Raw genomic sequence first — 12842 nt, forward strand, 5'->3', positions numbered from 1 at the left:
TTCAACTCCGCCCCCTACTGCAAGTGGCTATTCTCGATGACTGCCGTCTGTAGCCGTGCTTCAAATTGAACGCACCTACAGAAAAGGGAATCACATGACATGATCACAAGAGGAGCAAGGAACACATGACAAACCAGGAAACTAAACTTAAAGCATGAATACAAAGCAAAAGACATGAACACCAACACAACCCAAAACAAACCCTAACAATGCCTTATGTAAATGTTGGGCTGAATATTGCACTGATTGGATGATTTTAAACCAGGATTCTGGGATTTATACTTTCAACATTTGATACAATTGATACAATGTTTGACATGTCTTTAATACAATGACTTTCCTTCAGGTTTGTGGTCCAACCATTCCTAAAGACTGCAAAGTGCTTACTACCCTCAATGGTATGTGCTTTATCATGAGCGGAAGCGATGCAGTGAGTGCACCTATACCAAGTGCTTTGAGAAGTTAGTGAAATGAAGAATTACCTAGATTTTTCTTTGTATTGCTGATTGATAATCTAATTACATGCCTGTTTTCCTAAACTCTTCATTCACAGGCTGCCCTCTAGAAATAGACATCGCTTTTCTAATAGATGGCTCTGAGAGTGTAGAAGACGTAGATTTTGTTAAAATGAAAACTTTTGTCACAACAATAATCCAGAGTTTTTCCAACTGCAGTTCTCAGGTAGGAGTCCATATGGCCAATTTTTACATTTAGATGCTACTCAGAAAAGTGTGGTTCACATTGCAGCCCATAACCAATTTAGACAGGAACAGCATGTTTGAATGACATGTAATGCACAGACGTATGTGTTCTTTTTGTATAGTTTGCCATTGCACAGTTCTCCACTGGTTTTGAAATTCACTCCAAGTTTGAAGCAGTCAATGACATTGATTCATGGAGGAAAAGAATAGAAGAGATTAAACAGCAAAAAGGATGGACCTACAGTGCAAAGGCTATAAATAAACTTGTGTACGTCACTTCTAATGTTGTCAATATAGAGTATCTCAAAATGCCACTTCAGAATGTATTCGTGCAAACCTTATTTTATTTGATCCAAATCTCACTTTTAGATCTTCTAAAACTGATTTTGTAGCATATTAAAGGAATAGTTCACCATAAAATGAAAATTTGGAGAAATGTGTCATTGCATCACTGTCTCAGCAATGGATCCTCTGCAGTGAATGGGTGCCATCAGAATGAGAATCCAAACAGCTGATAAAAACACCACAATCATCCTCAAGTACTCCATACCACTCCAGTCCATCAGTTAACATTTTAAGAAGCAGAAACCTGCATGTTTGTAAGAAACAAATTTAACTATAAAATGTTGCTTCTGGCTGAAATATAAGTCCTCTATCGATAAGATTGTTTCCTCCAGTGAAAAAAGCAACAGGAGAAACAACAGGAGATGCACTTTTTCACTAGAGGAAGCGTTAATATGGATTATGGACTCGTAATTTAGTTAAAAACATCTTAAAGATGGATTTGTTTCAACTTTAGTCTTCTCCAGATGTTAACTGATGGACTGGAGTGCTGTGGATTACTTGTGGATTATTGTGATGTTTTTATCGGCTGTTTGGACTCTCATTCTGATGGCACCCATTCACTGCAGAGGATCCATTGCTGAGCAAGTGATGGAATGCTAAATTTTTCCAGATCTGTTGTCCAGAAACTCACCTACATGGCCTAAGGCTGAGCAAAGTTTCAACAAATTTTCATTTTGAATAAACTATTTCTTTAAGGGGTTGGCTGATCTGGAGAAAAACAAATAGTTTTTCTGAGTTTGAAACTGCAACACCCATAAGAAGTAAAGCGCACAAACAATTATGTGACTTCTAATAGCTGTTTTCAACACTATTTATGATGCTTTTCTTATTTCCATTGTACAGGGATGAGCTCTTCGTAACTGAAGGAGGGGCGAGGCAATCAGCAGTTAAAATCCTAATTGTTATTACTGATGGTAGATCAAATGATGAACCTCATCTCAGAGGTGCTGTTGAAAAGGCAGAAAAGAAGAATATTATCCGATTTGCTATTGGCGTAAGATCCACGTTTTCTTTGACTCAAGGCCTTCGAGCGTCAAAAGGGATGCAAAAACTAAAACATAAAAAGAAGAATTAATGTAGTCCTCCAAATAGAGTGTCCAAGTTGTCAACAAGTCACTCTTTTGAGTCATTTTTTTTCATTTAATTAGTTGATTCAGTTCATAAAACATGTATTGAGTACTTTTATTATACTTTCATTGTGTTTTTGTCTTTTTTTTTTAAGTCTGAAAACTCTAGTCCTCATTCATATACAGTGCACTGCATGAAAAGGCACGTTTCCGGACTGTTCACGTCAGCGCACAACCCTGTAAACGGCAAGTTTCCGGCAGTTTCCGTGTATGTGCCCTGGCGTTTCTGACTTATGGACACGGACAGAAACTGACTCTTTTGTGCTCGGCGATAAACCCCCAGACACAGACGGAAATGTTGACACACTCACCGGTAAATCCACTTATCGTCCTGTTCACAAACAGTTAAATCTCCGTAAACGGCCAATCACATATCTCAGTAAACATCTGAAAATTACCGTGCACTTAATATATTTTAAATGCTAACTGGCCTTCTACACAAAAATGCGTCATATGCGCTCATAAAAACTGTAAAGAAAGCCACAAACACAGCAAAGTGTAAACAAAATAATTTTATTTTTCATTTAACTGGACTGCAAATATTATTCAACAAACGCAACAGGACTGCAACATTTAACTAATCATTTAGATTGAGAAAAAGATTTTAAAAACACAGACACTTCAAGAAAATCATTACACTGATTAAACAATCAAATATTTTTAAAAAGAAACAAAAAATGTATACTAATAAAAAACAAACACAATAATGAATACACTTGCAATGGACACTGCAATGTCAGGGCAGTGATTACCGCTTTAACAAAATCAGAGGGATCATAAACATTGCATGCTATTTTTATTTAGTACTGTCCTGAATAAGCAGTTTTACATAACAGATATTTACTAGTGCTGTCAATCGATTAAAATTTTTTTACTAATTAATCGCACATTTTTCTGAAATTAATCGCGATTAATCCCACCTAACAGTAAAGTTTTTCAATATACTTTTATATTGCATTAATTTCACATTCAATCTTCAAATTAATGTGCAAACAACATAAAGACAGTATATATATTTTTTATATTTGTTTAATGGCATCTTTTTTATGACTGAAGGCCAGTATCAATGATACCAATACTGATTTCTCTATAAAATTGCCCTCCCCCCCCAATATTTAACCATTGACTATAGCCATTAAACATTACAGTATAATTAAGAGCTATCAATTTTAATATTTATTAGACTTTAAAAAAATAACTTCTAATTTAAGTGAACTTAAAACAATCTTCACATAAACCCATTATAATAAATGTAATATTTACCTGTGCCCTTCAGCAGAAATGTGTTTTTATTTGTTTATATTTATTGTTATATATGCGTATTTCCCCTCTCAATTTGTGTATTGCTTTACCTAATTAACGTTCTGTATAATTATGCTAGTATTGAATAATTATGCTAGCGCATAGAAAAGTGCAAAAACTGTAAACACCTGACAATTATGCCAATAAAGTTTTGACTTTATGATTGTATTTACACTGGTATTTGACGATAAATTAGCGTGCAGTGTTTTCATTTACAAATGAAACTATGCGAATGATTCATTCATCAATGAAACACTATAGTATTTATAATTATAGTCTATTAATTAGCTGAAATATATGTTAAATTCAACCTTTAAACTGCACTTCCAGTAAAAATTCCCATAAGTCATATAGCATAATCAAAGCTTTATTGGCATGTCGAGCATTTACAGTAGGCTATTATTTACAAAACTATTCAGAACGTTAAGTAAAGAGATCGAAATGAAGGAGAAAAAATCATATACATAGCAACGAATATAAAAATATAACCAATAATTTTAATAATAGTACACAAATATTATGGAAAAAAGATGATCATTTCATGGACTTACAAGACTAAGGGATGGATAAAAATGTTTTCTTGTTATTTTATGTGCTTTATGTAACATTTATTCATGATAAACTTCTTTTGAATTCTGTCTACATCATGTGCAGTACAGTTCGGTAACCTAGGCCTATGGTTAATATAATAATTTAATAATGTAATAATTTCTGCAATAATTAACATTATAAATTCTTAGTTAAAAATAAACTATTAATAAATCCATCTCTGATAATCCCAGGTTGCTATGGTCATGCAGGTTTGTTTACGCATTAAACTCCTGGCCACGAGAAGAATATGTTGTTCCCTCAACATAGGATCTCGAGGCCACGACATAAGGATGTCGTTACCTCAACAAAGCAATCTCGTGGCCACAACATTTTATCACGTTCCCACGAGTTAATATGACGTGGCCACAACAAAACTGAGTGAACTGAAGATGTCCCCTCCCGGTCACCGTACATATGTACATAGGAAGGGGTAAAGAATAAGCATATTTGGCCTGCTGTCCTCTGGGAATGGAGGTGAGAAAAGTGGCAATATATAGACTTACTCTGATGCTAACTGGTTGGATTATCTGAAAATGTTTCTCTCAAACTTTAAAGTAAACTTAATTAAGAATAGGAAAAAATCAAAGCTAGTCAAAGTGCTATCTTGCAGATTTAGTAACTGAATAAAATATAAGATAACCTGGGTAATTGAATGGTATTCAAAAAACATTTCTGTGTGCAAATTACCTGATTGATGACTGTTCTTTGAAGAGCAGCAGTTTTCCAGAAGAATGGCAGCATTGGCTGTCTGACCTCAAACAAAATACATTGTAGATTTTGACACTTAAACTAGAACATTGGCATAAACAAAAGGAGTGAAATTTACGCTACACTTTGGAAATTATGATATATTAACAAATTATGTTGCTAAGATGCACCATTTCTCCTCAGAGGGCGTTTCAGGTGAATCCAAAGTCAGCTGCAGTCAGTGTTTGGAGCCTCTGAAAACAGTTCAGGAGAATGTGTCTGCAGATTTGTCAGTGGGGAATATGTTAACAACTTAAGCACGCTAGCTAAACTAACGTTAATTAATACACATGTACATTTTACTAATAGCTAACTTTTTAAAACTTTTTTAAATTAATGTAGAAGTTGCTAATTACCAGTTAACGTTAGCAGCTTACCAAGATAGCTAACGTTAGATTAATTTTACAACATAAACCCACTCAAATATATACATTAAAACACTTTATGTTATGTTTTGGTAAATAGACTATTTAAAACGTTTCTGTAAATTCTCCCTTACTTTCTTCTGACAACGTTAAATCTCTCTGAAAACACTCGACGGCTGTCACCTCGCGCTGACTGAAGGCAGCTGAAGCGGGAACAAACGGCTCGAAACAGCACCGGGCTAGAAATACAGTTAGAAAGAAATGATATAACATGTTATGTCTGATAAACGTTATTTAAATGGTTTTATGTATGCATACTAACCTTCGTCTAAGTAAAAATCTCAGAAAATCAGCTCGTGCAGCAACGGAGCAGCTGAAGCTGGAATAAACGGCTCGAAACAACGTCATGCTAGAAATACAATTAAAAAAATATTACAACATCGAACAACTTTAATGTTATGTTCTTGTTATGTTATGTTATGTAAACATGTTATTTAAAATCGTTTTGTATATTCACGCTTACCTTCGTCTGAGGTAAATCTCTCATAAAATACCGCACGCCGTCAGCGCACGCACAAAAGCTGCAGTCAGTGAGGCAGCAGGGGAGGAGTAAGAACAGTGATGCTCGGAGTCGATTCCAAAAATATTCGATTCACGGCCGTCAAGGATTTCGAGTCTTGGGTGTTTCAGCTCCAAATGCGAGGCCTGAAATGTCCGTGCGTGATATTACTGTGTTCATTACCTCGATTACCAAACTATAACAAACCCCGAGATACAACACTACCCGCGAATTTATTAATCTCACTCAAATTTTACGATTATGTTAATCAAAGAACTCATTTAGATTAATTCAATTCAGATTAATTTAAACTTGCCTACAGGTTAAAAAATGACTGGTCAATTAATTTTTAACTGATAAACACCCCAAAAAACATGACAGTGCTTGCTCCTTATGACAATTAACCATGGTACATAAAAAAAAACATGGTTATTGTAGTTAAAAACGTGTATTCCTAAAACTGTGGTTATACAAATATGGCAATCAATCTGCCAAAAAAGGTAACTACACTTTTACTATAATAAAACCATGGGTTATTTTCATAAGGGCTGGTATACTGGAAATCTCTGAACATGTTTAGTGTGTGCAATCAGAAATATCCTGTATCCGAAAATCTCAGCACACTTGCCTAGGAAATTTTCGTACACGGGTCGTACACCTTAAGTTTCACTGAAATTTCCATTGTCCTATTTATCCCGGAAATTAGTCTTTTCACGCAGTGGTGACTACTACAGTGTTTACAATTTCAGAGAATAATGATGACAAAAAGGTTGTCTTTGCATGAACTTATCAGTCAAAAAAGTGAGGATTCTTTACCTTTATCTTTGCAATAAACGATATAATAGAACAAAATTTTTGAATGTTCCAAAATGACCTGTCTAGTCTTTTCAATTCCCAAAGATTGGTGAAGCTTTTGATGATGCCCGCACAAAGCAGCAGTTACATGTTATTGCATCTGCTCCTGTTGCTGAACACGTGTTTAATGTGACTGACTTTGACGCATTGGACAGCATCCGTGAACAACTGGAAGAAAACATCGCTATAGAAGGTAAATTTACAAATAAGAGCAAAGAACACGATAAAGGTGTAGATGAGGGAAACAATGAAAATGGAATTGACAGTCAGTGTTGCATGAGTGCTGAATAGGGGTTGAAAGACTTCTGATTTTTTAAAGTCAACTTTTATGTGATGAAAGTCGAGTCGAAGTCGACTAGTCGCTGATGACATCATTAATGAACAAATAAGTCTGGAGCTGTGACAAATACCTTGTGCACAGCTATGGCATATGCCACAGCGCTGCCCACATGGCTATTGCTCCTATAACAGCTAATTTTTATCAGTTCTTTGGGTCATTATATTTCTCACAGATTTCTGTTCATTCTAAATCAGATACAGATAAAGTAGCACAGTAAAGATTACATTCATATGAATGCATTAGTGAGAGCGATTGCGTGTCTGAATTAATTCTACATGGCAGCGTCTCTCTACTAGTACTGAAGCTGTGGGATTTAGTTATTACGAAATATATGCTTGAACTTTTCAGTTTCTAAGCTATTTTATTGAGAAATCACAGAACAGTGTTGACAATAAATTTCCGTGCTAAAAGATTCTGTGCGCGCGCGATCTGCACGAGATGTACGCGCTACTGTCCTATGTGTGCGTGTTACAGTGCAGTAGCACATTAGATTAGAACGGTGATTAACTTACCTGTAAAATAAGCTGTTTAAAACGTGCATTCCTCCGTTCAATTTCAGTAATACAATCATTATAATAATGACTTGTGGAGCGCTTTCAGAATATGCATTTATTTGTAATTTTAACTGTTGGGAAACGGAGCGTAAATGTTGAAGTCCTTCACAGATTTCTTATCATGTTGCGCCCCCTATAGGACCAGTGACTAGTCGACGTCAAGCTTAAAGCGTCATGGCAGAGCATTGAAGTCGACTAGTCGATTAGTCGGTGCAACCCCTAGTGCTGAACAAAAAAACTTCATCTTTGACATTTGCTCACTATGGTCAAATCACAGCCATGCTGATATTGTAACAGCACAGTCACAGTCAATACGTTATTGATTATGGTATGATCTTAGATCATATTCACTTCTTTTAAATACTTTTTTCCCCATATATTCTTTCAGGTGTCCAGACCACTGGCGATTCTGCCACAATGGAGTTTGCTCAGGATGGATTTACTGCAGTGTTTACATCCAATGTAACTCAATTTGCAAGCATTTGAAAAATATTTTTTTATTGAGCATTTTTTTATTGGTCAACTGTTAACAGTTAATGGTAGACAATATCAAAATGATACAACAACAAACTCCTTAAACTAAGAAAATCCTTAGTTATAACTAGGGGTGACCCCGAATAGTCGAAGATTCGATGCTTCGATAGGAGGAGCCCGATTCGACTACCAATCTCACAATCGAATATTCACAGGGTGTTATGATCATGCTATTTTGGCTATATGGGGGTGCTCAAATGTTTGATTGCACATAGAACTACTGGTTTTCTCCCAATATGTTAATATACAGCCTATTAACCCTTTAGGCGCCAGGGTTTTTTGGAAAAATGCTGGATTTTGACATCAAGATTTCAAAAGCTTGTGGCTTGAAAGGGCTTAAAGATAGATATATAATGAAAGTTAGAAAAATGTTGGGCATGACCGAAAGTTTATGTGGGGTGTAAATATACTCATCTAATTTGCATATTATGACGTCATCAGGGGGCGGCCCTCCTGTTCCACAAAAGGAGTTCATTCAGAGCCGCGCAAACACGTTCATGCATTCGGGGCATTTTGTGCAGATAGTGTCACGAATCCTGTCCATGAACTTCCGTCCGCTTGCCACCAGAGGTCACCCTCCCATTATATTGACTTTCACATTACACAGACTGTTGCATGTCACTCTGGACTACATTTCCCATCATCCATTGCACTGATTGCACACAGCTGTAACCAATCACACACACACTATATTACACCCACTCAGATCCTTCTCAAACTGCCAAGTATTGTTTAGCGTATATCCCTCTCCTAGAGATAGCTACTTTACGGAGCCAGTTCTCTGCCTTAGTTGCTACTTCTAGTCAAAGTCTAGTCATAGTCTTGCCTTGCCTGTTTTCCCATGTTCTGATTCTAGCCTGTCTATCTCGTTTCTGTATGATCTCTGCCTGCCCTGAAGTATATCGCCTGTCTTGGATTACCCCTCTTGTCTCGCCTTGTTCAGATACTGTTTACCCCTCGCCTGGACCATCGTCTGTGTTTCGGATTTACCCTTTGGATTACCCTGTTTGGACATTGTTCGCCGGAGATTTACCACACCCGTTCACTGGACTACTCTTGTGTCTTGCCCTCAATATACCTGTTTGCCATTGTCTGACCCTCGCCTGTTTTGACCATGTCTTAATAAAAGCATGCAAATGGATCCGCACGTCTCGTCTCGTTCGCCCCATAACGGCCCTGCTCTTATGTAATATTTTCTGTTATTGGACACCAGAAACAACCACTTGGAAATACTTGTGAATATACACATAGATTCAAGGACCAGAAATTATGTTTAGTTACCTAATGACAACCCCTGATAAATTAACCTAAATTAAAAACAGTCAGTTTGGTGTTGATTCAGTTCAGTTCAATAACTGTAAAGTTAATCAATTATGAAAAAAGCTTAGTTCAGCTATAAGCAGCTCTACAAAAAAATAAGACCATTTAAGCAATAAATCAGCACTACAGAAAACAATTCAAGGCCTACAGTTTAGTTGGCAGAGGATTTAATTTTGAACAGATTTTTTTCTTCTTTCTCAGCCTCAGATTGGATCGTACTTTGGAGCCGAGGTCTGTGTGGTTGATCTGAACTGTGACTCAAAAACAGATCTTCTATTAATATCTGCACCAACCTATGTAGACTCTCATTCTGAAGGCAGAGTTTTTGTGTACTTTTACTCTCGGCAGGTAGGGTAAAATACCAATACCAATCCAAGTCTTTTAAAAGCTTAAGAAACTCATACCCTATATACCATTGTGTTTTTTCTCTTTTTGCAGCCATACTTCACTTTTTCTGTGGCGCTGGTTGGAATGGCAGGTCACAGGGGTCGGTTTGGTTCTTCTCTGGCCAGTCCAGCAGATCTGAATGGTGATGGTTTCAATGATGTGCTGATTGGAGCTCCTTTAGAGGAGGACAGACAGGGCAGCATCTACATCTTCAATGGAGGAGTAGATCAAATCAATCCCACATATTCACAGGTCTACCTATTTTAGTACTTAGCGTTGTTCCTTGAGTTGTACGTTTAACCTTTTGTCGACTGCCACTTTATACCACTTCTTTTTGACCTTTCTTATCAGTTTCCCTGTTCTATTATTCTGTGTGTGGTTTTAGAGAATTGCTGGATCATCTGTACGCTCAGGTTTACAGTTTTTTGGACAAGCTCTGAGTCAGTCCTCCTTAGATCACAGTGGAGACAGTCTACCAGACATTGCTGTTGGATCAAAAGGAGCAATTTTGCTTCTTAGGTACAGTATACGTCCTGTGACTTCAGTATATTCACACACTTATTCTATCTAATAGAATTAACTGATTAATTACAAGTAAACATCCACTAAATTCACAGGCAGTAACATACAGGGCCCAATCTGATCTAGTTAATCCTTATGTTTTGTAAGTGTATAATGTGTACTTTTCTACAACATACAGATCTAGACCCATAGTGTTTGTGGATGTGAAAGTAACCTACAGTCCATCCAAAATCTCAACCAGTCAAACAAACTGCACCAAGCCGCTGGAAAACACCTTGACAGTATGCTTCAACATGAGCAGATACAAACATGCTATAACAGGTTTCGTCAAATTTTATGACAGACTTTGCTATTTCAAAAAAACATTTTTATGCAAATATCATAAAATAGTACTCAATGACATTTCCAGATTTGGCTGCAAATATTAGCTATACGTTAAAGCTGGATGCCAAGCGATATAACCACAGAGCATACTTCTTGCCCAAAAATCATGTCCTCAGTGATGCTGTAAATGTTACACTAGAGGAAGTGTGCAAAGACCATCCATTCCTCATAGAGGTAAGTCACATATCACTCCTTTTGTTGCAGATATTTCTATACCAGTTTCCTGCAATGTGCTATCTGAAACCCTCCACCTCCCCTAGCTCCATCTGTCTAGATCTGCTACAGGACTTATGTATGCCTACTGATGCAGCAGCAGCATATTTCTCATGCTCACAGCAGCATGTTGGTGTATCTGTTGGCAGTAGAAATAAATAAAAATAATAATCGAAAAAATAAAAATGGATTTTTACGAGAAACAATACCAGAGTAAAAAGTAAAAAATCCTTTTAATTTATTATATTGCTTGTCTTGTCCAGGCTTGCGCAGAGGATTATCTCAACCCACTGCTTAATGAATTAATGATCACTTTTGAGGGTCTGCCCTCCCAAAGCCTGGAAAACTTACAGCCTGTTCTCTTACCATGGATAAAGAACACTACATTGTGGATGGTAAGAGACTCATTCAATCCTAAATTGTCACAAAGTGGAAATGGTGCGAACAAATATACAGTATATGAGAACATATGTGCATTTTTAATCATATTACAGTTAGATTATGAGATGAATTGTGGATCAGACAACCTTTGTGTTGACAACCTCAAAATGGACTTAAGCTTTGGGTAAGTTAATGGTGAAGTTCGTTCATTTCTGCATCTTGAACACTCCCCCAACCAGCCACTGGTTGTACAGTCAATTAGACTTAATCTAAAATGAGTGAGATTTAACCATGTGTCTCTTTTGTTTCTCTGATCCAGATCTGCTAACATAGAGGTTGGGATCATGCAGGAGATCAATGTGACAGTGTTTGTAGAGAACAAAGGAGAAAACTCATACAACACTCACTTCACCCTCAACTACCCCTTTGGACTTTCCTACAGGAGAATTATGCCTCGAGTGGTAAGACAGGATGATGTTCATGGCATGTGGGTTTAAATACAGCAAGAATAGCTCATTATTTAACATTATGAAGATCAAGTTTAATAGTTTAAGTGCATAAAAATATTTTTAAAAGAAATATCCATCCATTTTCCAAACCACTTGTCTTATGTAGGGTCATGTGGATGCTTAGAAAAGGATTTTACAGTATTTATGATCAAGAAAACCATTTTTTTCTGTTTGAACAGGGCAGAGCAAATTGCCATTCTATAGATGGCATGCGAGGAATTTTATTAGGGGAGACCATCTGTCAGGTCAACAAACCTCTATTCGCAGGAAACGCTTCTGTGAGTTGAAATCTGTGTGAACAGACACACAAATAGATACAGAGAGGTCTAAATATCTGAGACCAAATCTGAGGTTCAAAATATACTTGGAACTTGGAAATAAGTTTTAGTGATAATGCGTGATTGAGTAACTCAAGCATTGCCAGAAGGCTTCTGCAATGACATATCAGAAAGACACCCAGATTCTAATCATTCATACCGTAAAGGGATTCACTGTAGATTCTGAAGCCTCTGAGGAATTTGTAAATGTCAATGAATACCCTAGTGGAAAAAAAAACTATGGCATAATTTCTTTAAAATATATTTATTTCATAAGAAGCATACTTCAAATCCGTCAACATATATATTGACATATCACTTAAGACTAGGGTGGCCATATGTGCCATTTAAATGGGACACGTCCTGGCCAGGATTTTTATATTGCCTAAAACATCCAAAGTAGTTTGACCAATAACATGCAGATATTGTACATAATTGACCAATCGACAGTGCAAACAGCCAAAACCTGGATATTTTAGGCAATATAGAAATCCTTACAAGGGAGCGTCCCGAAAAATGGCCCGTATTTTCACCCACTTAAGACCTACTGATATACAGAGTTCTGGCATGAAACTCTAGCTGGCACAGTCCGATAGGTCTAACTCAGTCTGACCTAATGACATTATTATCACATGGCACATCTGGTTGGTTTTCTCCTGTATCAGTAGCCAATGAGCTTGCTGCTCAACATTCAAATATATGATTAGTGCTTGCAGTAGCAGTTGCAGCTTGCTTCAGAACAGCGAAATCAACATCTAAGATAAGTGAATGCTCTTCTAATCCATCCAT

The 12842-nt window shown here is 36.8% G+C and overlaps 1 protein-coding gene across 1 annotated transcript; it reads left to right on the forward strand.

The window, feature by feature from the left end:
- Nucleotides 1-331: 331 nt before the first annotated feature.
- LOC107754878 (integrin alpha-X-like) lies at nt 332-12014 on the forward strand (the record flags this gene model as incomplete). Its single annotated transcript, XM_016571489.1, has 15 exons — nt 332-461; nt 554-681; nt 824-969; nt 1890-2040; nt 6638-6785; nt 7875-7948; nt 9548-9688; nt 9779-9979; nt 10113-10246; nt 10428-10570; nt 10659-10807; nt 11110-11241; nt 11341-11411; nt 11547-11688; nt 11916-12014. Coding segments are annotated over exons 1-15 (1989 nt in total), but the record flags the coding sequence as incomplete, so codon positions are not given.
- Nucleotides 12015-12842: the final 828 nt, after the last annotated feature.

The sequence above is a fragment of the Sinocyclocheilus rhinocerous genome, unplaced genomic scaffold, assembly GCF_001515625.1.
Source record: "Sinocyclocheilus rhinocerous isolate Xijiao unplaced genomic scaffold, SAMN03320098_v1.1 scaffold2066, whole genome shotgun sequence".
Lineage (NCBI taxonomy): Eukaryota > Metazoa > Chordata > Actinopteri > Cypriniformes > Cyprinidae > Sinocyclocheilus > Sinocyclocheilus rhinocerous.